This window comes from Hyposmocoma kahamanoa, unplaced genomic scaffold (genome assembly GCF_003589595.1).
Source record: "Hyposmocoma kahamanoa isolate Upper Pololo Valley unplaced genomic scaffold, ASM358959v1 210, whole genome shotgun sequence".
Lineage (NCBI taxonomy): Eukaryota > Metazoa > Arthropoda > Insecta > Lepidoptera > Cosmopterigidae > Hyposmocoma > Hyposmocoma kahamanoa.
In genome coordinates, this window is record NW_020653731.1 from 2974602 (window position 1) to 3002449 (window position 27848).

The 27848-nt window shown below is 37.3% G+C and overlaps 1 protein-coding gene across 1 annotated transcript; it reads right to left on the reverse strand.

Annotated features, from left to right (window-relative positions):
- Positions 1–1337: 1337 nt before the first annotated feature.
- Positions 1338–27848, reverse strand: LOC113227474 (uridine phosphorylase 1-like). The gene is made up of 7 exons (XM_026460411.1): positions 27796–27848; positions 21423–21546; positions 19440–19595; positions 18227–18412; positions 16322–16460; positions 4103–4296; positions 1338–1474 (listed from the first exon to the last, which is right to left on the reverse strand). The coding sequence occupies exons 1-7, from the start codon at positions 27822–27824 to the stop codon at positions 1373–1375; spliced, it is 930 nt and encodes a 309-aa protein (XP_026316196.1). The 5' UTR covers positions 27825–27848; the 3' UTR covers positions 1338–1372.

The following is a 27848-nucleotide window of genomic DNA, read 5'->3' on the forward strand; positions in this document are numbered from 1 at the left end:
TGTCTCGCTTTAATAGGATTTTATTTGTATACGACTGTTTTTTGGAATTTGTAGTAACAGGACGTGACGTAGTGACGTCATTGTCATAAAATTATTGAGTACCGGACAAGCGGAATGTTGATGAGAATATATTATAGAACCTCTTTTTATAGACCAGTGACAATGTATTTTTTTAACTAGAAATACATGAAAGTGGGAACTTAGTGCAAAGTCTTACTACAAAGACGTTTTGCTCGTTTTGCGGTGAGGCTGATTAACAGAAAGCTTTACAATAATCGCAACACGCAACTTCGTATAAAATTTCTATCTAGAACCGAAAACATAGTTAATTTAAAAGTAAACTTATTTGAGTAAAATCTGCAGTATCACATCAATGTGGCAGCTATACATAATCTAAGTTCGATAATCCATTTTGAATTGTAGAAACTTTTATATAACAATAACAAAATACATAACAAAAAAAAACGTCATATTGTAGCACAACAAACAACAATAGTAATCATTTTAATAACCTCGCTCCGTCACTAGATGGTGTAAGGATCGTCCTAAAAAAATCTATGCGTTTGTTGCACAGTAAGTTACACCTCATATTTAAGATATGCTTTGGGTACTTTTCAGAAACTACCCCCTTTACACTCGTAGGAACTGTCGACCTACGGAAGTCCTCAACAACCCTGGCGCCTACATCACTCCACACCAAATTACTAATATAACAACAAATTACTAAGATAACTAATTAGTCAAAGTTAAACTTACAGCAGTTACAGCAATCCTATTTAACCCTCCGTCTGTCGCTAATAAGACCTGCTGTTTACCCGTACTTAGAATGTTGTGTTTTGCGAATGTGGTGTTTAGCGAAAATGGTATTTTGACAATGTAATATCTTGAGAATGTGATGCCTTGCGAATATGATATATTAGCGACAGGGGCCATAAGATTAATAATTACTATAACCGTTGTAGCCTAATTATTTAACCTACCACCTCTCAAATAGAGCCCGTGGGTCCGAAGCCGGGCTCGCACCTCACTTAATTTGAAATTTAACATGAGCTTTGCGGTGTAAGGACACATCGTGATGAAACCTTCGAAGAATATTCACAACCCTTTGTAAACATCTGAAGTCCCCAACCCGCATTGCACCTGGGTGACGGACTATTGCCTAAATCCTTCCCTGATAGGAGACCGTACACAGCAGTGGGACTTTAAATGTGTTGATCATGGTTGATTGATTTACGATAGCTTAAAACTTCGATACATCTCTGTCTGGTCCGGACACTGCTACGTCCCTTCAAGGTTTCATGTGTAAGGATACCTACATGAGAATTGGAACAATAAATTTCAACAATAACCTTTATTTAGCAAAGATTTTAATTCACTTAGATTTAGTTTTCTGATAAGATTTGACTATATATCGCCCGATGACGGTCATGGGTCGTGTCTGCCAATCCAGAAGCGTAGACTTGCTGGTAGTTACCTGCAAAACATACGTATACATATAGAGGTGTACATATATATAAAGTGTAAGTGCGCATTTGACCTCCATCTCATCTGACGGAAAGTGACGATGAGGTCGACGATGGAACATGCACACCTAAATAATGCCTATTACTCTATACTCTCGCCTCGAAAAGGCCAAGTTATAGCGTTCAGAGAACAAGTCTGCTGGCAGGGAATACGCCATAGCCGGTCGCCATATAAATGTGGAAACGTAACGCGCGTAACATGCAAATCTTTGGAATATCCACAACATGGGGTTGGAATTCAAGCCTACGCCTAGTCTCCCGGTGATAGAAAGGGGAAGGCGGAATTATAAACCATGTAATTCCATCGCACACTCTCCGTGATATATATATATCTACATATATCCTTTAAAATACCGGTAAGCAGGCAACTTTACGGCGATTTTATATTCCACATACATTATATAAAGGTAACATACTTTCACGCCTGTACATGCACTTATAAAAAACAAACCTTGCTACGAAATTACTATAAAAATGCAGTGCAAATTACACGATAGGATGTACTTTACCGGAGTATCTGATCATATCGACACTCGAAAGATAAAATGTCTAACGTTCATTTGGAAAATATTAATGCAGGAAATGAAACTATTTTTCCGGATTTAAATCGCGTATATTTGTTTTGTGGGGGTCTCTAGAAGTGTTTGATAATAATTTGTGATCAACAATAGTTTATCACCATTTTTCAATATGGCTGCCATAGAAGTGTTTTTGGCGGCAGATGAAAATTTGCTCTAATTCGATTGAAAATCGGCGCGTGGGCGTGTGTTCTGTATGAGTGTTTAATAATAATTTGCGGTTAATATTTATTTTTTGCTATTTTTCAATATTGCTGCCTTACAAACTTTTTTAGGGGATGATAAAAATTTGCTCTAATTCTACTGAAAATCGGCATGTGGGGTTCTCTATGGATGTTTAACAATAATTTGCAGTCAAAATTTACTTTTTGTCATTGGTCAATATGGCTGCCATTAAAGAACTATGTTAATTCTTTTAAAGTCATAAGTGCCGAAGCCGTAGGCCGAGGCCTAGCGGAGGGCGAAGCTCGAAGCGTCCGCACACCACCTTACGTAGATAGTATACGGAAACTAAATTACGAGTATTGTTCAAAATGTAAGGCATACTTCGCGATGTAGTGGAAATAAGATACTTATAGCGTTGTTGTATCTCGACCGTCTCTCTGTTAGATTCTTTTTTCTTGGAAGCTATGCCAAAAAGAGAAGTATTTAGGGAAAAAATGCCAGGCAATCACTCCAAATTTCTGGTCTCAAACTAGGGAATTACCTGTACTCTGAGTACCAGAGTAACGATAATTCTGAGGGCAATGCCCAGAATACCCTGACCAGAACCAACTTATTTATTTTTCATAAATTGGCTCAAATCAGGGATCGAATCTGGAACCTCCTCATCAAGCGCCCGTAGTACTAATTCCTGTACCACCCCGTAATCTGAAAAAGACCACGCGCCGCAGGCCGAGCCCGACCCATATAGGACTCGTAACAAGTAAAAGTAGAGATATTTTTTTTTTTTCTTAAATAATGCTTTGATCGCTCACTGTAAAATTTTTCAAATCGGTATAAAATCCTGAAAACAGGCTAAAATAAAAATCTGAAGTGAATTATTGAAGAATAAAAAATCCAACGTTATATGTCATTTTTATAAGGAGATGTTTCTCTTAGAGTACTACAGAAAACTTGCTAAATTTTGATTTTCAACTGAAGCCCTATTAGATAATAAATTCAAATTTATCACAAAATTTTCAAATTGCCCAACAGTTTAACGACACGCCGCGCTGCCCGCTCTCCAGTCAGTCGCCATCGGGCGCTTGTCAATGTTGGAATGTGTGTCTATATACGCCAGTTCTTATTTTATTCAAATTAATGTACAGCGCGAGAATTGCGGGACGTGAAGCGCGACCCCCACACCACCTAAAAACTAGCCTCGCGTTAAATTCAACCTTTGTGCTTCCAAGCTTCGTGCTCCGAGTTGTCCTAGATTTCTAGAAATTGCTTTCCACCAAACCACAGCTTTGATGATTACAATAGCGTCAAGTTGCGGAATAATGTAAGTTTAGCCTAGGAACAATGTGCAACGGAAAAATCGTAACTTAATTGTGCGAGTTAAACATATTGATTTGGCATCCTGTCTAACTTGGATGATGATTGCTTTACTTAGAATTAATTCCCGGGTCAGGAGAAATATTTGTACGGGCCTACATTTATTTCTCTCGTGAGTTTGGGATTCCGGAATTACCGAATTCGAAACGACGTCGCCAAGCAAACCGTGCCAGACGCTATGCCAACTAAGCCACGGCACGAACCAAGGGACCTCACGAATTTTTCTGTGCTTGCTGTCGGATTTTTGTATTTGGTTTTCAACTGGATTGAACTTTTAGCCGTAGCGCCAACTGTGAGAAATCTATGAAAGTATTTCATCGCCCAGTTAGGTACCTTTACAGCTACCAGCCCTGGCTAGAGATGTGATTATTTTATTTTAATGAAAAATTTAGCACTTCTTGCATGTTTTCCCATTATATTCCTTTATCTTAAAAACAACCTTTTCTACAAACAAATACTAACTTGGTCGCCCAACAGCCTGTCCAAAAAAGTAACGCAAACCACAGCAGACCGTATACCCGCTTCTCCAGTGAATGCAGCGAAGGCTGTTGTCTCCATCTCGATGTTCTTGACACCCATCGAAGATAGCTTCTTCAGGAACGTCATCTTGTCTGCGTCTGTGTAGTCGCAGAAGGGGCCGTCGAGGCGGGCTTGGCCTAAATATGATCAAAAATGTTCAATTAAGCCTTATGAACATTGTAGCCTTATTACATAAAGAGTGCGAAGTACGGACAGCCAAATTACGTAATATAACCACACACACACGCACGCACACACGTCCTAAGTTATTCGTAAGTATCTTGTTTTAGTACTATTGTGGAAGGAGAAATAAACATTTTTATTTTTATTATAAACCTGCAACTTACACCGAGTTCCATACGAATATCCAAAGAGCGGTAATAAAGGAATTCCGACAACCCTTTTATTCTTATTTGTGTCAGTGGTTTTCTATTAAATATTACGCATTTATTTAATAACTAATAAGAAAATGTACGGAATGTCTGTTTTTTTGGGGTAATGCTTATGATGATATCTTGCAAATTGTTGGTATCACAATATCGTCGCGGGTAAAGTTATCTGGGTCAAATTGAAATACAGCACAACAATGCCAAATCCTTGGCGCCTTACTTTTATTCTCTACACAATCGATTGACGTATATCCTAATGCGCATAATATCCTTCTTAACTACCAATATGGTGACTCGAAAATTCCAAAATGGACCTCCTCACAGTGTCGCCGTTGTAAGTAAAAGAAAAACTAAAAAAGAACAGAATTATAAAAATGTTTAATTCAAAATATCGTTATTTCATAGGTAAGCAAGGTACACTTGAAATCATCCAAGTGGTGAAACACTATTACGCATTCGTAGGGCAGATTAACAGAAGAAAAAAAGTAATATTAAAGTAATGTTAAAGTAAGTATTGGAGAAATCATGTCCGCAAGACTCCGTTAGCTCGGACACCTCGAAAGGATGCCAGCGCATGGAGTAGTCAAAAGGGTCTTCATAGGACGTCCTAGTGATCGACGACCGATGAAGGGACGAAGTGGAGACCTCCACGCCCTTCTCGCAGAGAACTCCGAGGAGATGGCACAAGACAGGGCGCGCTGGCGCCAGCTCGTATTGGAGGTTAAGAGCCCCTTCGAGTCATTGAGCCAACGGAGCAAGTAAGTAATAGAAATTTGTCTATAATTATAATTTACGGTATTACATTAAACATGTAAAATATCGAAACAATCTGAAAAGGCTGCATACGCCAAACTACGCTCAACATCAATCTTGTTAAGAGAATTCGAAGGCTTAACGATATTTTCGTAGTAGAGGAAGTTGTGGATATTTTTAATGATATAGATACAAACAGCCAGCGATCCGCTACATAAAAATTGGTTACCACAACTCATAAACATTTGTGATACAAAGAATCCTCAATATCACAAATGCGTGCGCATGTGACCTCCATCTCACCGTTATGTGAGATCCATCTCACCTAGTGTCCTCACTATCTATCTCCAGATAGTGAGGACACATCGTCAGTTTTCATTAGGAAACTAGGAGTATATACACCTACATATGTAATGCCTATTCACTCACGCCTTGAAAAGTCGCAAGTTATAACGCCCAGGGAACAAGTCTGCAGACAAGTAATTCCACTTCATAGCCGTATTCCATAATGGAAGCATAACGCTTGAGATATACAATCTTAAGTCTCAAAGAAATCGAACTTTAATATGAATACACCAGACCAACTAGTAGCACTCCTGGAAAAGAGTTCGTCCAGGGAATTACTGCCACCTTGCCTATTTGTGCCATCATCAAGCAGTAATGTCAGCATTACTGCGTTTCGATTTTGAAGATAAAAATTTAGATACTGGCGTGTCACTTATCACCAGGTGCACAAATTGTTTGCCCCATCACTTGGTGTCACGAACTCCTTGCTTTTGTATAATTTTCTATTTGGCTTTTTGCTACGTTTTGATTTTGTATTACTTTTGCGATAACCACCACTACCTTACCTATTTCTGCCGCCAAGCAGTAATGTCAGCATTACTGTGTTCCGGTTTTGAAGGTTAAGGGTGCTGGTCAAATTACAGGCACATGGGACTTGTCAACTTATGTCTCAGGGTGACGGGCGCAGTGGTAGTGCCCCTCAGATCTTTGCAATTCTGAGTGGCACTGTAACTGTTATGGACAGGCGTGTAGCTTACCATCAGGTGCACGACTTGTTCGTCCCGTCACTTGATGTTATAAAAAAAAACCTTTTGAAGTATTGATTGTCAGTGAAAGTGTGTCGTGAATTACATGTTTTTGTTATTGCGTTTCTTTTATATTTGTGCTCATTCCTGTCGCCTTCTTCACTCCATTCTTATACAGTCCATATCGTCCACGTCACTCGGTATAACAAAAAAAATCACATAGAAATCTAACACCAGTAAAACCTAATCTGCAGCAAAAGAAAAACCACTAAACAAATCTTACACAAATCGAAACAATTTCGAATTCAACAACCTAGAACACAGAGTGTCCTGACATTGTACGATCTATACAAATGTATGAAGCTCGAGTCGTAAATCTACAGGAAATAAAAGAAAAGCTGTGATGCCTTCATTAACGCACCCTTAGAGTATAGTTTCCCTTATTCGTTCCAAATCCGAGAAATGAATGACGGTCCGAAATGTCACAAGGGTCAATTTATCTCTAAGTGTTCAAGCGAATTTCACAGATTGGGAACTGTTATACCCTGATTTTCTTCCCTTAAATATGATTACTTTTCATTTATATTTTAATAAAACTGAATGCAGCCGCGTGGCCGTTCAGTTAGCTGATTAACCGCCACTCGCGCAACACGCGTTGACCAGGAGTAACCAGGTGGACTTTAGTGCCGTAATCCCGTGGGTCACATTTTTGTAAAAGTTTAAACTTAGTAAAATTGTGAAAGTGCCCAATAAATATTTAGGGAAAGTTTTTGTGAGTTTTTTTTTTAAAAAGACTTGTGCCCACTGCCGCCTAACAGAACGAATACAAATCACAGTGAGCAAATACGCTTACACTGCTATATAAACCGTAACTACGTACATAAAATATACACCATCACGCTGGTCTCCCCATGAAGCAGACAAAGACTACAGAGCTCCACTTGATACGTAGCACATTAGGCTTTTTACATAGTATCTTTAATTCTAGCTACTTTTCTACTAACCTCATGTTTCCATCCACACTTGCTTTTACGCTATTGCCTTTAAGAAAATTTCAATGGGATGCACGAAAGGAGCCTCCCCGCACGACGTACCATATCCCTTTCCTGTACGTCTGGCGTATCCTGGGCAATAATCGGCGAGTACCTTACGCCGATTGGCAAATCGTTTCAACACTAAGACAAGCATTTTATGCCATCGATACGATAAGAAGAAGTAACAACCAATCTTTCCTCATGACCAAACCATCGAAGCATTGTCTACATAGCCTGAAATTTTTATTTTTTGAAATACAGATTCGAACATTGATAAATTATTTATCCTAACTGGCCAAGTTACCTTAGATTAAGATCCGCACCGTTTATAATAAAAATCACTCGCACACACTCATAGCCCCGCACTAGGGAAACCCTGTATCACCATGGACACACACATAGACAACCACAAATTACACCCAAACTCACGAGAGAAATAAATGTAGGCCATACAAATATTTCTCCCGGCACGGGAATTGAACTTCGTCCAGCATGGTAACCGTTCGGTCACGGAGGCAGTTATGTAATGGTTTTGGCAGAAATGTAATGAAAAATACTTTAAAATATCCATTCATTCAGCCACCATTTCAGGGTCATAAAGTGGCGATCTAAATATAGTCGAAAAGCAATAAGACTACAGGTTATCTAAAAGGGCGAGTTTTATAGCGCCATAAAGGCAGCTCGAAGCGGAACACAAGTAATGCCATCTAGCAGCGTTCGTACGTAACACGTGTAACCAAATTAAATCAATTTTAACATTTGAACTCAAACTGATGAAACTGAATGCAATCGTTTTCAACTGCATGAAGTCGGTTTCGACTGCATGCAGTTTCATCAGTTAATGCGTTATGTTATTATCACCTTCATGCAGTTCGAGGTATTGGCTGCATGAAGTTGAATATGACTTAACGCATTAACTGCAAACATACAGTCAATCTGTTACGCAGCCTTACGGATAGGATTTTTTTTTACATTTTTACTTAATATATTATGAAATCATGTAATAAGAATAATGGTGTTTCTTTAATGAGCACTTGTCACGATGTCCTTAAAACATCTCTAAAACCATGAAGAGACAAACGGAACAACCTTATCTTTCCTCATGACCAAACCATCGAAGCATTATCTACAAACCGTTTTTTAACACAAATTTGAACGCCATGCAAGTTAATGTAACGGCGAAAGGTACAATTATCAACATAGAAATTTTCATCGTCGTAGTTACAGTCATTTCAACGCGTGCAAAATTGAACGTAAAATGCAAATGTTATACAATTCAAAGTGTGTTTTATATTTCAGTTAACGGCACCGAAATATTTACTGGTATGTATTGTTAATTTTTCTAAAAAAGTGTGTGTATATATATATATTAGATATATATATGTATATATATATCTAATAATTACAATATTGAATTTTAGAGTAAATAATTAATATAAAAAAGAATATTACATTATATATTTGAATATTAGAATGAATATACCATACAGCAGTAACACAATGTACAAAGAACACATACACAAATATTTAAACACACACGTCCATCACTCATCTCAGCTCAGGGCTCATTGAAAACCAGCGCCATAGTAAATTATGGCTGGGGCTTATGCTGAATGAAGTCCTTTTGCATACGTCACAACCGCACAAATGACAGTACAAAATTTGTTTTTTGACAGATTTGTCTTATTTAATGTTGTTTTTTTTTATTGTATTTTTTATTTTGCTTATAAATTATTATTTCTTTAATTTTGTTTTCCTTTTTTGTGTTATCATTTTTTTTTGTATCTATTCTATTCTAAATTATATTGATCTAAGTTACGTATATATGTCAATGTTTAGTACCAATAACCTATAACGGGCAGGAAAACATGGTGATGAACCCTGCATGTCAAACCCTGTTCACAACCCTGGGAAAACGTGTGAAGTCTCCAACCCGCATTGGTACAACTTAGTGGAGTGGGCGATCATTGAGAAGATAGTTGTCTTCAAGATACGACAGGAGACAGCTGTTAAATATACGTTACATATGCATGGAAGTGACTCAGAGTCGTATTCTAGAACTCTACTCAATGCTCAAGTCAGGATTTGAGTATGGTTTAAAGCACTCGAAATCATACTCAAGTCCCTGCCATTAGGGTCGTATTTCCAGTGCTTGTGTTTCCAGTGCAATCCTGACTTGAGCATTGAGTAGAGTTCTAGAATACGACCCTAAGTCTACGGTTGACTGGGTTTGTTTTTTTTTTATACCAAGGGACAGGACGAACATGTCGTGAGCCTGCTTGGCGGCAGAAACAGGTAAGGTGGCAGTCCTTCTCTGGATTAACTCTTTCAGAAGGAACTCTACTGCTACTAAATTATAAATCATTCTGTGGAGCTACAAAAACTTGGCTTGTAACGTCTCTCATTAGTCAATGGTGTAGTTTCTAGATCGTGAAAGCTTATAAACATGCAACCTGTGCCTAAAAAAGGAACCAGAGCTTACCTATAAGCTTCAGTAGCAGTAGACCTCATAGAGGTCGTTCAGTTCATTTAGTTCGTTACCACCAGGCGCACGTTTTGTTCGTGCCGTCACTTAGTATTATAAAAAAAATTATAAGTTCAAAATTATACCACTACTGTAGCGAAAACTGCTGTATTTTATAATCATTGTTATCTTTATTATACTTTCTCAAATAAACATTAGGAACTTGTACAAAAAAGAATGTAACGGGATGTCATATCATAATTGTCTATTTTTGGACAGGGACACGAGGGACCGATTACAAGTAGCAGATTACAGCGGTGGGCGGAGTGGTATTTTTTGCTCATTATTGCTCCATAGTGTGCACATTTGTAAACCGATAAAAATACAGCCGCAGCATTGTATATGTTAACATGGTCGCTTCAAGCTGTACATACAAAACGGAGTAAACATATTAAGAAGTAGCTTATTATTAGTAATTGTTGCCTATGTCAAATTTTAGTCGCTTAGTGCCTAAATGTCTGCAGTTACTTCAATTTTGATTTTTGTTTTACGTAACATGTAACATATTTATTATTATTTGAATTGTGGTGTTCCATATTATGACAGGCCATTACAGAATAACAGCGAAGGCTATGTAATGAACATAGTCCTCAGAGGCTGAGCATGGACCCTTTTGACATGCTTTTATTTTATTTTTATTTTTTTATTTTATTTTATCATTTTCTTTGCTTCTTTCTTTTATTTTAATTGAATTTATTTTTATTCATTTTTTGTTGTTATGTTTGAAATTTATGCATGTCAAATAAAGCTTATTATATTTTTATTTTATTTTATTTATTATACTTCGGAGCACAGAGGGCGTTCATGTATCAAGTTACAAAGTTTACAAGGCGAGAGTAAAACACAAATTTACGATCGTTTTCGTTAATAACTTTTTGTTTTCTAACCGACTTAAAAAAGGAGGTAAAAACCATGGTAGCCTAATGGTTTGACCTATCGCCTCTTAAGCAGAGACCGTGGACTCGAATCCGGGTACCGGGCATCTCTGAGGATTCCAGAATTTATTTGCGAAATTTTATTTGAAATTTACCGTGAGATTTCGGCGAAGGAAAACGTCTTGATGAAACCTGCACGTCAAGATAGTTTCATAACCCTCGGAAAACGTGTGAAGTCCTCAACGTGCATCGGACCAGCGTGGGAGACTGTGGCTTAAACCATAGGTTCCCAAACTTGTTGGCTTACAGCCCACTTAGGCAAGATAAAAAAATTTCAACGTCCACCACCAGAACAATAATTGAAAACACGTATTTTTTATATCACAAAAAAATCAAGGAAAAAAATTATATATATGAATTGTCTACGCTTAGAGTCATAAAAATATTACAAAGTACATAAAACAATATGTAATATATAATTTTGTAATATGTATAAAATTTGATAACTCTCCTACGTAAGCATTAAAAAGTTACGACTAAGTTCGTTCGTATAAATTTGAAACCTCTCTCCTGAAAAGTTATCATTTTGCAGATGTGGCTTTATTACACCAAAACAATGAGAGTTCTCAAATTGAGAAATCTTTTGGCATAGTGTATAGATTAGCAGCAGTAGAGATTAGATTAAATTATTATTCATAATTTATTATTTAGATCCTTGCCTTACCTATTTCTGCTGCCAATCAGTAATGTTAGCATTACTGCGTTCCTATTTAAAAGGATAAGGGCGCTGGTGAAATTACAGGCACATGGGACTTGTCAACTAATGTCTCAGGGTGACGGGCGCAGTGGCAGTGCCCCTCATATCTTTAAAGCTCTGAGTGGCACTGCAACTGTTATGGATTGGCGTGTAGCTTACCATCAGGCGCACGACTTCCTCGTCCCTTCACTAGATATTATAAAAAACATTGTTCAAGACAGTCTTGGCTATGAATAAGCCAAAATTCCTGTGTATTTAGTTGTAATTAAATTGTAATATAATAATAATGTCCCAGACAACCAGTTCTCAGACATTTCCTGTACTATAAGCACCAGAGCAAAGGAATACATTCCGGGGCACTATATACAGATTTTCCCGCTGAACCACGTCAGTGTGGCCTGACCTTTAGAGATGTTCTTAGAAGCGATTGTCAGCATTGTTCCGGTACAAAATTGCTCTTGCGAAGTATTTGGAAAAATAGATTAAACGGATCATAGCGTTTAATCTCGTAATGGGAACGAGGTACATAGACATTGGCCAAATTAAAGGCGGAATCAAAAAGTATTTGATCTTGTAATGGAACCAAGGTTTTTTTTTATGATACGACATGACGAACAAATCGGTAAGAAACTCGCCCATCCATGACTTTTGTTGCAGTGCCACTCAGAGCTTTAAATCCGAAAGATCTGAAATATAAGTTGACAAGTCCCATGTGCATGTAATTTCACCACCACACTTTAAAACCGGAAGATACCGGTACATAGACATTGGACAAATTAAAAATAAGAAGATTGAATCGAATAGCTATATTAGTTTATATAGGAGGCAGTAGTAGAAGTGGTGATATTCTTTGGTTGGACTATGAACGCGAGCAGAAGACGTTACTTCTGTTGCAGGTGATGGTCCTCCTACTTCTCTTAGTAATATTAACATCCTTACTCATGAAGCCCGTGAAGTGAGGATTAGTAAGCCTCCGATTAGATACAGCTTTGTATTTTATTGGATTAGTGCTTAATTAGTCATTTGCCATTTCATGTACAGTCAAGAGTACATCAAGCTTGACACTTTGAACTTTGGACCGTCCTTATTAGTTAAATTTAAACCTTTAGTATCAAGCTTGACGTGCTCTTGACCCTGTACCTACTTTGTCTTCGTAGTCACACGAGTCGATTAGCAAAAGGAGAGACCAACTGCTTTTAAACAGCTTAAATGTAGTCGTGCCCACATTTGAAATTCTGTCTGACGATATTGAAACTAATATTTTGCACTAAATTATTATACTAACTTCATTCTTACGCAGCAGCGCGGCTTATATGTGTACAGTCAGTGTGCAGTGTAAAGATGAACACATTCGCATAATAATGAAAGGCGCGTTTGGACGACCAGTGTTATGCAATGCGAGTGCATCACGAAATTATGCGAATGTGTGCGTCCATACACGGCACGCGGCGCGTCGCGTCGGGCCGTGTCGGGCTCGTACACTTACAAACCGCGCAGCTACGTTTGTATTAGCGATGCACGTTTGCGAATGACTTCGATAATCGACTCGTTAGTAATTACAAACGGCTCGAACAGATCCTTACGATATTCGTATGAACTTGGAACAATATCATACGACATCGTGTTTAGACAAGTCCGGAACTCGTAAGCAAAAATCTCCTTACTACATATATCTCTGTGTAAACAATCGAGGAGGCCATTAAGTTGTTTGCGAATCTCGTATGACATAGGCGAGATTTTAGTTCTTGCCTTGTTAAGGCAAGAACTATGCCTGAACGTAAACATTATTATACGATAACCTTTTGGCGATTATAAGTGTACTATAAACTCTCTCCATCTAATTCATTCATTCGAATAACAAATACCTACTAATTTTCGTATTCGAATGATCTGAATGATCATTCATTACTAATTAGTATTACTAATCCATAGATAACATAGAGCATTTTCGCCTAGCCCTCTCTGACATATTATGGTAATTACAGTAAATTTGACGGGGCAGGGATTATTTCAAATGGACATGGTGAATGGTCTGGAGGAGTTCCGAGTAGTTCCCACTTAATAAGCATTCGAATCGTGCACCCGACCGAATCGACTTAGGCGAATGATTTAATAATATTAACGCGACACACTCATAGCTCATTAATTTTAAGACACTCATTAACACACTCATTAATTTTAAGTTTTACTAACTTTAGATTAAGTTCACATGTATGTACTAGCAAGTGAGTCTATTGTTACTCGAAATAAAAAGTTATTATTATATTATATTATTATAGAGCCCCGCACTAGGGAAAACCTGTGGCGCGGGTGCCATGGACCACACATAAACAACCACAAACTACACCCAAACTCACGAGAGAAATAAATGTAGGCCGTAGGTACATATATTTCTCTCGGCCTGAGAATCGAACCCAAGACCTCTGCGTGGCAGTCCGGTATGGTAACCGTTCGGCCACGGAAGCAGTTTTATTTCGTATTAGTAAGTAGGGTAATATTGGGCATTCTAGGCCACCGTCGTTAGTCCACACGTTAAAAATCGCGGTTTTAAAGTTTGCGTTCTCACTCAGCTCGACGTTGGCGACACACGACAGATTAGCTTATAATGTTACGCGATGTCGTCAACGGAGGAGGTCTTGTGTTTTTTGGGAATAATATCATGTCACATTTTGAAAACTAAAAAAAGAAGACAAAATCGGCGAGTATGGGTGAAGAACTGGCATACGATAAGAGAGCATTTATCACATGTAAATTTAGTAAGAGAGTTACGTAAAGAAAAGGAAGACTTTCGTAATTATTTAAGAATGCCCGAGTCGTTGCACGAAGAACTCTTGCACTTAGTTACACCTATAATAGCTAAACAAGATACCTACATGAGAGAAGCTGTTTCATTTGAAACAAAATGGCGGCTCGTGACTCGCGACGCTGACAGACATGCGAGCCGAGGCGGGCTACGAGCAAGATTTCAAACATGTTTGATCGCTGATGGACTTACGCGGTAGTTTTAAAATTCGCGTACTTAGGGTGACACATGAGTGAAAAAGGTCATCGAGCCACAAGTACGCGTATTTACTCGTACGTCTATCACCCACTTTATACCTTTAAAGTGAAATGGTATCCTGGTTATAGTTCATATCACGACATTTAAACGTTTGCTTTTTAGAAATAAAATAATAACAACTGCTTTTTCTGTAGATGAACGTAGTAAAAATTTGCGGAACTTTTGTGATTTGTTAGTATCCATGATCCGCTACTAGTACCTGTTTTCCGTCCGACATCTGTCGAAAACAATTATTGTCAAATAGAAATTAGAAATTAGAAATTAGAAATTAGAAATTAGAATGCCATTTATTGCACAATCACAAACACGCATATAAACAAAAAACAAAAATAATAATAAAAACAAAAGGACATTGAGGAACAATAATAATACAAAATATGCAGGTAATTCATCGTCATGCGTGTCGCGACTAGTGCAAACGGGACTTGCTCAGCTTTAGCCACAACCGGTTTGTTTACCGTGTCGTGGCACTGATTTTCAGCAAGCCCGGGCGAGTGAGTCATTGACAATGATAATCTAATCGAAAAAGAAGTAAACCTAAAGAGATAGCAAACCTATGAGAGTAATAGAAATAATAATAATAATACAATAATAAATATAAATATAACAATGTTGTACATATAACTATATAGAAATACGTAAATGATAATAAATGGATAATGTCTAGTTTTGTGAAGTGTGGCGTCCGCGCGGACGATACAGGAGATCGAAGCGGGGTGCGGGTGTGGGTGACAATATAGACAATACTCGACCTAAATTAAAAGACGCATGATAATATTTATGTGGTCTGTGCATGAGGCGAATGAAGCTTCGTACTTGACATTGTCTCGTAACTTGTTCGGGTATTACTTATTTGAAAGTAATTGTTCTCGACGGATGTTCTTCTGTTTTCATTATCAATTTAAAAAACCAAGTGATATTTTTATTTTAATCATATGATCAAAATGAAAGAAAGAAAGACTAGGATTTTTAAATTATATGAATAAAATTGGGTCCCCCGCGGCAAGGTGCCCAAGGTACTGGCAACGTTCCCCCTTTGTATTGCTTTGATAGTGCGTTGGGCAAGGTAGCCGGCCCTGACAGACAGAATTTGTTCATTTCGTGGTTTTCAATATCGCAAAAACCGATTTTCCGCGTGCTCGAAATACGACAAAACGTCTATTTTGGGTTTACTCTAACTTCGCCTTATACAGACAAGTCCTTTTTTATTCATACGAGACTCTTCTTCTTAACCAACTTTAGAAAGTAGGATGTTCTCAATTCGATTGTATTTAATTTTTTTAATGACTGAAGAAATGTATGTTACTCAATCTCCGGCATTTGTGAATCGAATTTGAAGATTCTTTTTTTGTTGGAAAGAGGGTACCTCAATATTGGTCCCATGTAAATTTAAAGAAAATATTGTACCTCCCAGGGTGGAATACTAGGGGATGAATTAGGTTTAAAAATTGGCAAACAAATGTAATTAAACGAACTACTTATTGAGGTTTTTTCATAAAAAAGTTTTCATTTACATATATTATATAATTTACAGTTCTTTTTTTATTCAAGCATGACTACAATGGCTCCAGATGCCCAATGCCAATGATACGCGTTTGTTTAAAAATATTAATTTGAACCGGTTAAAAAGAATAATGCATTATAACTTTTATCTTATCGGTTAGCTTGTATAATCTAATCTCAAATGCATAATATCATATCTAATATCTCACTTCAACTATTTAAAATTAGCACATACCTCTGTAAAAATCATCGGTGGCGAAAGTACCACCACTGTGGATCTCGAAGTCATCGTCAGGTGACGCCGTTGCCAGCAACTCTTGTGACAGCGAGTTGTCCAGTATGGCTGGGAACTTTCTCGTCGTACCAAGTATTGGCTGGAAATACAAATTAAGGAATGAGATTTCTGGATAGTGGTAAATGTATATAAAAATAAAATACAAAAAAACATAGAAATAATGTCACCAATTTTTGTAAAACTTCAAGTCCGTTGTGGCTTCAAGGGCTATTCCTAAGGGTGTACAAAGCGCCAGGTTAAGTGACACTGGCGGTTTTAACGGTACAATACAAAACGTTATAATTTTAAACTATCAAATAGTTCCAGGCAGTCGTTCCCACTAGGTACTCTACTCCTTCACAATCTGTTTCATTTTATGAAAGACATTATTACAGTTAGCCACTGTTGGCCTTGACTGCGCCACCAGATTGTCTCCCATCATAAAAATTGGGTCGAAGTGTTCACCGTTCGGACTGTTAGTAAGTCTTTTTTTTAAAAACACACTTTCCCGAAAATTGTATAATTCGGGAAAAACTGGTAATTAATCTAAGTAAAATAAAATGAAAAATAGTATAAGAAATGGAAATTGAATTGGTACGTATTTATACGCCGGGAGTTTCAATGGAACTAAACTGCTTTCTATGGAGTTTTAATTGATGTTTAAAGAAGAATGCTGACTAGAAGAAACGGAAGGGCTGATTCTAGTAATTCAGATAGCAGGTCTGGAATATAACAGAATGAAAATCTTAACACCGAAATGTATATTTAGATAAAACGAATCAATATCATTTAGCGGATTTTTATGAAACTATATGACGAGTAAAGTCGCATTGTATACGAGTATAAATAATACCTAGGTTTTGTTACAATGCCAGATACATATTTCGAATATATATTTCCGAAGTTCAGAAAAGGGTTTCAAGGGTTAGTAGGATTTGACATTCCAGTTTGTACTTAAAATTGACATTCAAGTTACATGGTTGAGGTTCAAGAATGGTTCAGACGATACTGACCTCCTTCATCGTCATCCCTCTTTCTATCACCGTTTTTACTGGTTCCTGGCTGACTTTTAACATTTTCAATTCCAATAATCTTACGTTGGTTCGTTCCGTCATCCTTCCCATCAAAATTTACGAAGCGAGAGGACTTGCTTATTAAATGAAACTCAACTTCGCATAATTTAACTTTAAACTTTTTAACTTCACTTTTAACAATTTTACTTCACGTAATGTAGATACCACAAAAGCTGTCGGCGAGCCTGTTGCTAAGAACGATTTTGATGTATAAACAGTTCAAATTTATTTATTACGAACATTACTATAATATGATGGTCGAGAATTGTGCCGTATACGATCTTCATCTAAATGAAATAAAGGAAGGAGTTTCTTAAAAAAAACATATTACCGATAAACAGTTAAATACTTACTCTAGCAACCCTGCATAGACGATAGCGCCGTAACTCATAACACAGATATGCTGAACAATCTTTGACACGCAACGTTCGTGTCGATGTTTGTTACATAGAGGTCTTGTAATTTGTGTTTCATTCATAACCCAGACTGAATATTTTTCTTATTTTTTTTACAATCCGTCGTCGCGCGGCATTTTCCTTCTGTTCTCTTATTGGATCGCTGAATTGTATAACGATCGTTCGTAGGGTGGTGATACCTACTCCGGCAGGTTATACTCAGGAAACCCTACCTTCAGTATAATTTTGTAATAACTTTAAATATTTTATAAAACGATTGTCATGACATAACAGGCCCAATGTTATCCAATATTGGGTCAAATAGGTCGTAAGGTCAAGTATTATAGTCTTATCTTCAAAGCATTGAAACGAGTATTTGAAAAATACGAGTAACTCACCAAATCATATGTCCGTTCCAAAACCCCGTTGAGTCCCCACGAAGACACGACAACGGACCCAGCTGGGATGCCCACCCCACCACTGGTGCCAATCCTGAAGAATTCTGGATCCTTCACTCCCGCATAGTGCATCAGCTTGATCACCTCTTGCATGAGGACAGTCATTGAAGGAATGCCGATGCCGTGCTGCGGAGATTTTATATACATAAATAGAATAAGTGAACCTATTGTTTTAAACTTGAAACTAATGAAACCTATTAAACAGAATCGAATATTGAAACGCGATGGTACATTAACTAGAACTTGGGCTAAATACGTTAATGCAATGAAAGAATTTAATGTACTCTGTAGTGAATTAGTCAACGAGCGTTTACACTACGTGCAAGTAGTAACCACGTAACTCTACAATGAAAGGACATAACGGCTCATGTGGCAATGACGCAATAGATACGCTGGACAGGGTTGGAGATGAACGTTGCAGGACCAGAAGCTACAGTGTCTCTCCCCTACCAATGGTCAAGAGCAAAAACACACAAAGGTACAAAAACTTCTCATAACTACACCTGGACAAGCCAAGTTACGGCTTGTAACAGGATAGGAGAGCACTCCCAGCGCTCAACACCAGTCTATCCCGAAAATTTCTTAAACTCAAAAGGCAAGAGACAAGACACTCTAACTGCCACCCTAACTGGTCATGCTCCATATAATAAACACCTTTTAATTTAGGTATCACGGACAGCCCTCTATGCAGAGCGGACATCGAGCCGGAGGAAACGGCCACGCGTATCCTACTACAGTGCTCGGGATGGGCTAACTACTACTACGAAATACTTTGTAATGCCGAGGTCACTCCCCGAAATCTTCAGAAGACACAGAAGAATGCTAAGATTCCTGGAGGAGCATGGCTGGCTCGAGTAACGCCCTGCACCCATCATACGCAAAATAGGCGCCCAGATGTCGAGTAGCCATCACCAGCCCGTTACACCATACCAGCCAAGTTTTCATTGAGTTATCTTGAGCTTTATTAATAATGAGCTAGAAGACTTAAGAACTGGGATTCAGGTTTAGTGTTTTATATAGGATACCGTGGTTAGCATAATGGTGATGCGTGTCAAAAAAGTCCAAGCCTAATACGACTCTGTACGACCGACGTCAAGATACTACGGCAATCTGACGAAGTTCGCTAATTGTGTAGTAAGGTGGTAGTACTTACGCTTACAGAAAGTACGGGTCCGACCTTATACATTGCATATCTTTGGGAATGTTTAGTCAAATTCACCAGCTTCCCTTCCTGAGGAATCTCAAGTACCACTGCCATGTATGCTGCAAATTCGCGCATTCTGTACTTTGTACCTCCCATGCACACATACTGAAATGGAAATAAATTTTATCTTCAAGAGAACCTTTAATTAGCCAATCAATAACATACTGGTAAAGTACCGAATGTAACGAATATTCGGTATTCGGCCTTTTCGGCCTATTTTTTGTTATTCCACCGAATTTCGAATATCTAAAAACTACCTGCTACGAACTGACTCCGCGGCCGAACGGTTACCATGTTAGACTGCCACGCAAAGATCTCCCGGGTTCGATTCCCGAGCTGGGAGAAATATTTGTATGGCCTACATTTATTTCTCTCGTGACTTTGGGTGTAATTTGTGGTTGTCTAAGTGTGTGTCCAAGGCACCCGCGATACACGGTTTCCCTAGTGGCTATGAGTAAATGCTTTAAATAACTAAGAACCATCCCAATTAAATAAGCTTTCTTTAATAAAAACAGTAAAAAAAAAACAAAAAGTACCGTAAATTTATTATGTAACTTTAATTTATGCTGAACATTCATTGTAAATTCGTGAAAGGACAATTTATCAAAAATATCATAGGAAGTGTAAACAACTTTTTTGTTTTTAATTTAAACGGCTTTTTTACCGTAGCGCCATCTGTGAGAAAACGATGTAGGTTTTTTCTTTGCTCAGCCAGACATCTTATCAATGAAGATGGCAATAGGAAATTAAACTGTTTTTTCGGACCAAAATCGTGTGTATTTGTTTTTTTTCAAACAAATCGACATTTCAGGCCCTTTACAGGTCCCATGGTCACGGTAGACTGTAAATCCGAAAATATAGTTTCATTTCCTATGTATATATAACAATCGCGAAAACCTAAGAACTCGATAAGATTGCGATATTTATTTTATTGAATATCATGTTTTTATTATCATGTTATACATTTCTTTTTCAGAAAATACTCCTTTTTTATAACATCAAGTGACGGGACGAACAAATCGTGCGCCTAGCTACACGCCTGTCCATAACAGTTACAGTGCCACTCAGAGCTTTAAATTGCAAAAATTTGTGGGGCACTACCCTGAGACATTAATTGACAAGTCCCATGTGCCTGTGGTTTCACCAGCACCCTTACCCTTCAAAACCGGAACACAGTAATGCTGACATTACTGCTTGGCGGCAGAAATAGGTAAAGTGGCAGTACTACCCTGAACGAACTCTTTCACAAGAAGCTCTACTGCTACTAAACTAATTTACTCCACTAGTAAACTCCACTAGTTTGCTGGTATTACTAATACAAAGATCGAACAAACAGAAAGGAAAATTCCGGCGATCCGGCTGGATTCGTACGAGCACATGTTTGCCAGACCGAGGCCAACTAAGATATTTTTCTAAAAAAGGGTTAGGTACCATTTGCAAACAAATGAAAATTACATACTTATTAGGTAATTCAGACATGACTATAGACACACTAAGAAAATCAACGAAATACACATTTCCAAAACAAAAAAGAATATATGTTTTTGAAAGTTAATTAAATTGAAGAGAAATAAACAATTTATTTCTTCATTAAGATCCATTTAAATTATAAGCTTGGAAATTAAAGTACATTTTTTATTTCATTACACAAAACTATTTATTTATCATAAGTTGTATTTTTCGTGCCAGTTTTCGTATGTGCTACTGCTAAATCAGTAGTAGTTTGGCCGAATAAGTGGCTATTCGGCCACGTTAGTAACCGAATATGCGGTACGCGGCCAGAAACCGAATATATGTATATTCGTTGCAACACTAATATCAACACATTACGTTCAACTATTAGACACAGTGATTTTTGCCAGATTCAGTAAGGGATTTCATCATAAATCAATTTAATTTATTAATCATTGGTGAAATGAACTAAATAAATACCTTGACATCACCAAACATGGCCTTCAAGTCATTGCTTGAGGTGTCCAAACCTAGATGGTACAGCACATCAACTTCCAGATTTAGAAGATGATCATTTTTGAGAAGACTCTTTCCATCCTGTTGCCTGTAACAAAAATTCATGACCATTAATTGATTATATCAACTATACGTTACACTGCTTTCCTATGGCCGTTATAACCGCGTGGCCTTAATAGGTAATACTGCCCTCCATATCATAACTAACATAATCGACATTATAATTATTAATACAAAGATGAACACTTAGAAAAATCCCTACGGTCCGGCCGGATTCGAACCGACGTGTTCTAGCAAACCGTGCCAGACGCTATGCCAACTAAGCCACTGAACGAACCAGCGGACCTCATGAATTTTTCAATGTGCTTGGTTTTCAAGGACTCTAGCCGTAGCGCCATCTATGAGAAATCTATGAAAGTATTTTGTCACCCAGTAAAGTAACTTTACAGCTACCAGCCCTGGCTAGAGATGTCGCTATTAATTGTAATTAAATTTGTATTTGTATCAATATATTCAATTATTTTTTCTACACTCCACTAGTTTATTAAAAAAGTATAGAACACTTTTCAACAACTTTTTAACAGTAGCAGAATTTTTTCTAAGTATTCGATCTTTATATTTATATATATAACAAACTCGAGGAGTAATTTCACAAAAAACAATATCAATTCAATACAAACTTAATAATCGATTTTGTTTTTAATAAAATACAGTTATTAACGTATCTGGATTCCGCAAAACGGTATCTACTACCCCTATAAGCGATTCTTTAATATCCTATTTAATTTCAATTTTATTGTTAAGCAAAATTAGCGTTATTGCCATTTATTAAGTGACAATAAGACTTCAGGTGTCAATATCTCGAAAGTAACCGAAATCCAAATGCGTTATAGGCCCATTTAGATGGAGAGAGTTTATCGCACGCTTCGTGACGAAGAATTGTACGCGATTATCGCAAGTAATAATCGTATCATAATGTTTACACTCAAGCAAGAACTAAATTCTCGCCTACGATTATGTCATACGAGGTTCGCTAGCAATTTAATAACCTCCTCGACTATTTACACACAGAAATATGTAGTAAGGAGATGCTTGCTCACGAGTTTTCGACTTGTCTAAACAAGATGTCGTATGACATTTTTTCAAATTCATACGATTATCGTACAAACCGGTTCTTTTAGAATTGCCATTCGAGTTTAGTCATTTCTGCGTTATTGACTATGGATATCAAAATGACGCAAAAATCATTCAAATTTGGAACTGCTGATAATATTAAGTTCATTGCACTGCATAGAAATATATATTTTTTTATTTTATAACATTTCTTAACCCAAAATTTATTTTCGTTCTCGTTTCATTAATTCTTGTCTTACAAAAACCGTGATAATCAAAACACCCCCTCGCACTACACCCATGGTAGCAGCAAGCGGTTGCCACAAAAACTCGAAATACGATTTTTGCTTTCAAGTTCTGTTTACATGGAGACGTTCAATATTCAAAGGCGAGGCGATTATCGCTCACGTGAAAGGGCGATAATCGCGAATGTTTAGACGAGGAAATTTTTTTATATTCTTTCGATAATCGTATCTTCGAGACTAGAAACTCTCTATCTAAATGGGCCTTTAGTTATGACAACGAGGACAGAATACCAGTTAGTACTTAATAATAACCCAAGGATATACGCATATAAAAGCCTGAGGTAGCCTAAGGGGCATTCCCACTATGTCGTGACGACAGATAGTCGTGCAATTTAAGATATCGTAGCTTGTATATTTAAATGAAGTTGTTCACACACACAGAAAAACACTGACTGTGTAAATTTTATTGAAATACAATGAATAGCGACATCTCTAGTCGGGCCTGGTAGCTGTAGAGGTATCTAACTGGGTGACGAATACGAATACTTAAGATTGTCGTTGAAAAAAAACCAAATACAAAGACACGACAACAAACACATAGAAAAATTCGTAAGGTCCGCTGGTTCGTTCCGTGGCTTAGTTGGTATAGCGTCTGGCACGATATGCTTGAAGACGTCGGTTCGAATCGAAGGAATTTTTTTCTGAGTGTTTGATATTTGTATTAATAATTATAACGATTAACTGTCGTTCATCACTGTTTTGACGTTACGACAACAGATTGTCGTGACAATGGAAAAGTAGTCCAACGATAAATAAAACGTCATGATATAAATGTGACGACAGATAATCAGCTTCAAACGATTCTGTCCGTCTGTGAACCGATAAATTGTCGTCACGATCTAGTGGGAACAGCTAGACACGACAGTCGCTCAGCAATAATATAAACGTCCACGACATGAGAACAGGCTAGACGCGACAGTCATCCAACGATAAATAAAACATTACGACATAATGGGAACGCTCCCTAATGGTTTAACCTAGAGCATCTGAAGCAAAGGGTCGTGACATCGAATCCTTACGTGCATCTCTGAGTTTATGCGAAATTTACCTTGAAATTTACCATGAGATGTACATGTATGTTTACTAGTTGTAAACATACTCGTTTAAATTTAGTTTTAGTTACAATAGAAAAAGTACATACGTGAGGCGCACTACAAGTTTCAGGAATGAATAAGAAAAAAATACTGTAAATATAATAAATACTGTTCTCAAAATATTCCCCGTCAGCGTTAATGCACTTTTTCATACGAAAGAACCAATTTTGAAAACATTTATGTCACTGCTCCGTGACAATTTCTGAAACATATTTTTCATACTCTTCGATAGACTCTTCAGATGATGAAACTCGGGTGGCTCATAAGGTCAACGTTGTTCACCTTCAAAAATTCATTAGTCTGTCTGGCCGTGTGAGAACTGGCATTATCGTGGTGCAAGATGATATGGCGTTTACGGTTATTTTTGCAGAGTTTGTTTATAACTTCGGGCAAACAAATGGTCGTGTACCAATCACTTTTCACGGTACCACGATTCTCTAAAGCAACAATAGCTACGTGTCCAGTTTTATTAAAAAAAGAAGCAATCATCCGCTTAGAGGCACTTTGCACGCGCACCACTTAGGTTGGTTTCGGCTCATCTCGAAACCCATACGCTCGATTGCTGCTTTGTTTTGGGATCGTAACTATAAATCCATATTTCGTCACCTGTTACTATACCCACACCTAATTTGACGCCCTTTCGTTGTATCTGGTCAGCATGGCATTGCACCAAGTGACGCGTTCCGTTTTTTGAGCCTCAGTCAAAAAGTCGTAGAAAATCATAATACGAAAATTTTCACGAGTTAAATCCATGGTGACGTAGACAACCAATTTCTAAAATGACGCCACAATGTTAAAACAAGTGACAGTCAGATGAAACAAACTGTGTTCTACAGCCAAAGTGTTCCATTTTCAAATGTTGTAATTACTTTTTAAATATTGTTTATGTACTTGCATATGGCTTCTTGGCCAGTTCCGGAAACTTAAGTGCGCTCTATGTATTATAAAAAGATTAAATTATATAAAACTGTTGTTAGATATTTAATTAATTACATATTAAGTAAATGTAAGAATTATGCCTAGTCCTCTCTTCTAGTATTTGCTGTGCCCTATTCAGGGTCCATAATTTAGTGTACATTATGTTATGGTATGCAAATACATGAGAAAACATCATGAGGAAACGTTCACATATTTGCAAAGCAATTTAATGATATATGTGAAGTCACCAATCTTGGCCCCGCGGGGGAACTACATCCCAAACCCTCTTATAGAGACCCCTCTCTAGCCTGTGTCTAACAGTGGTACTATATAATAGGCTATATTCACATACCATATTAGAGGAGACCAAGGCAAAGCAATACGACATATAAGTAACAATCGTACGTGACTATCAAGTAGAGATACAGGTAAATACAAGCAAGTCTACGATTCTCGATTGACAGACACGGCCCATGACCGTCATCAGGCGATATAAAGTCAAATCTTATCAGAAAACTATACCTAAGTGAATTGAAATCTTTGCTAAATAAAGGTTATTGTTTTTCAATTCTCCTGAAGGTATCCTTAGACATGAAACCCTGAAGGGGCGTAGCAGTGTCCGGACCAAACTGAGAAGTTTTAATCTAATGTGTGCCGTGACAAATGGTCAAATATCCGTTTTAAATAGCAAAAGATAGAGCACAAAATTGTCTTTTACAAAACAGTTAAAATTACTTAACGTGTTCGACTTATGGGAACTTACCTTAACGGTGCATAGCTGAAATATCATTAAACAATTTCAATATTCTAAAACTGAGTTATGGTTATATAGATTTTAAGACTTTCGTGGTTATTCACTAAATGATTATCACTAGTACTGAGTCACGGGTTGACTGAGTCAACCCGTGACCATGGAGCGTGCAACCGTTCCGAAATATCGGGAAAATAAAAAGAAGTCATACCGTGGTAAGAAACCCGATACTAGTGATAATCATTGAGTTATGGTTTTTTATGATTTCTCAAAACATATTTTGTCACTTAATTCAATCAACCATGATCACCTTTAACGTCCCATTGCTGAGCATGGGTGTCCTCTCAGGCAAGAGTTTAGGACAGTCCGCCAGCCTGGCCCAACGCGGGTTAAGAACTTCACACGTTTTCCAAAGCTTGTGAACCCTTCTTCGACGTGCAGGTTTAAAAGTGGTATTATTTAACCATCAAGTAAACTGCCTCCGTGGCCGAACGGTTACCATGCTGATCTGCCACGCAAAGGCCCTGGGTTCGAATCCTAACTCGCAAGAAATATTTGTATGGCCTACATTTATTTCTCTCGCGAGCTTGGGTGTAATTTGTGGTTGTCTGTAACAAACCTAGATATGTCCATGGCACCACCGACACAGGGTTTTCATTATGAGTGTGTGCGTTAAAAATGTATAAAAAAAATTGGAGGGTCATTTCTGTTCCTGCATACGAATTAATTGAGTAGTCGCATGAGCAGCATTGTAACTGCAAAATAGCAGTAGGAATGCAGCATGAATGCAAATTGCGCGCTATCATGCATTTGCTTAGAATGCAGCACAACTGCACGGCAATTGCAGTACTAGCAATCGCCAATTGTGATACTGTATGGCAACTACAATCGAAGTGCCGTCAAATAAAAAAAACCGCTATGAGATCAGCACATTTGTTTGACTATGCCATAGATAGACAAACAGACACACAAATACACAGACAAAGCTTCAAACTTATTTCTACGTCAGCGGTTAAAAATAGTGTTAAATATACAAACAAAGCCGGCTGGAATCACGTGACTCGTTACGCGAAATTTTGATAAGTATGAATAGTAAGGAGCGCCACACGCAGCAATTGTACAACTATAGGCGCTGGATGAAGAGATCCCGTGTTCGCTTCCCGGAAGCACCGATTTGATAAAATGAACTTTTGTAAATTGTTTTTTTTTTGACACCAAGTGACGGGACGACTAAGTCGTGTGCTCGGTGGTTATGTGATACACCTGTCCATAACAGTTTTAAATCGTAAAGATCTGTGGAACACTGCTACTGCACCCGTCGGCGTCGAGAGATATATATATTGACAAGTCCCATGTGCCTGTAATTTCACCAGCAGACTTACCCATCAAAACCGGAACTGCCTACTAAAATTCTACAAGCAAAACAAACAAGTCGTGTGCACACTGGGTGCAATTTCTCAGTTTGTGTAAAAAAATTACTTAAAATAATATAGCACCCTAGGTGTAATAAGGCCACAATAGCTAAATTAACAAGTTTTCAGGTTTAATCATTCTACGAAAGAAATTAGTTGATAACTTTTTTGTGCTTAAATTATAAAATTTCATAAATAATTTGTTTAAAGTAATTTGAATAACAATATCGTTTATTGCAAAATACGTTGTTACATATAGGTATTATTAGTTGGTAAAGTATCAAACATGTACCCCGTAAGGGCGCAGCAATGTCAATTTTAAGATACACATTTTGATTGATTGCTATTTAATTATAATATTGCTAAAATGAAAATAAATAAATCTAAGTAAATATATTACACAAATGAAATGAATTAATTTTAAAATGATTGTCAACTTTAAATTTAAAGTGTTTTAAAAATCAATCAATTTTATTAATAATCAATGAATTAAAAATGTATTAAATAATTAATAATTAATCGTCACATTATTCTAGAATTGCCTAATAATAATAACATTTGTCAATTAAATCTTCTTAAATAAATTATATTATTATGATAATAATTAAAAATTATATTATATTAATATATAATAATATATGAATTTGCTAAATAACACTTTTGACGTATGATCACTTGTGGCTTTATTATACCGTGGCTGGGTACGATATACAAAAACCAAAACTTCACAATACCGTGACGTACTTTAAAGAATTTGCTCCGGCGTTAGACATGTTAACCGTGGCGCGTTTCAAACA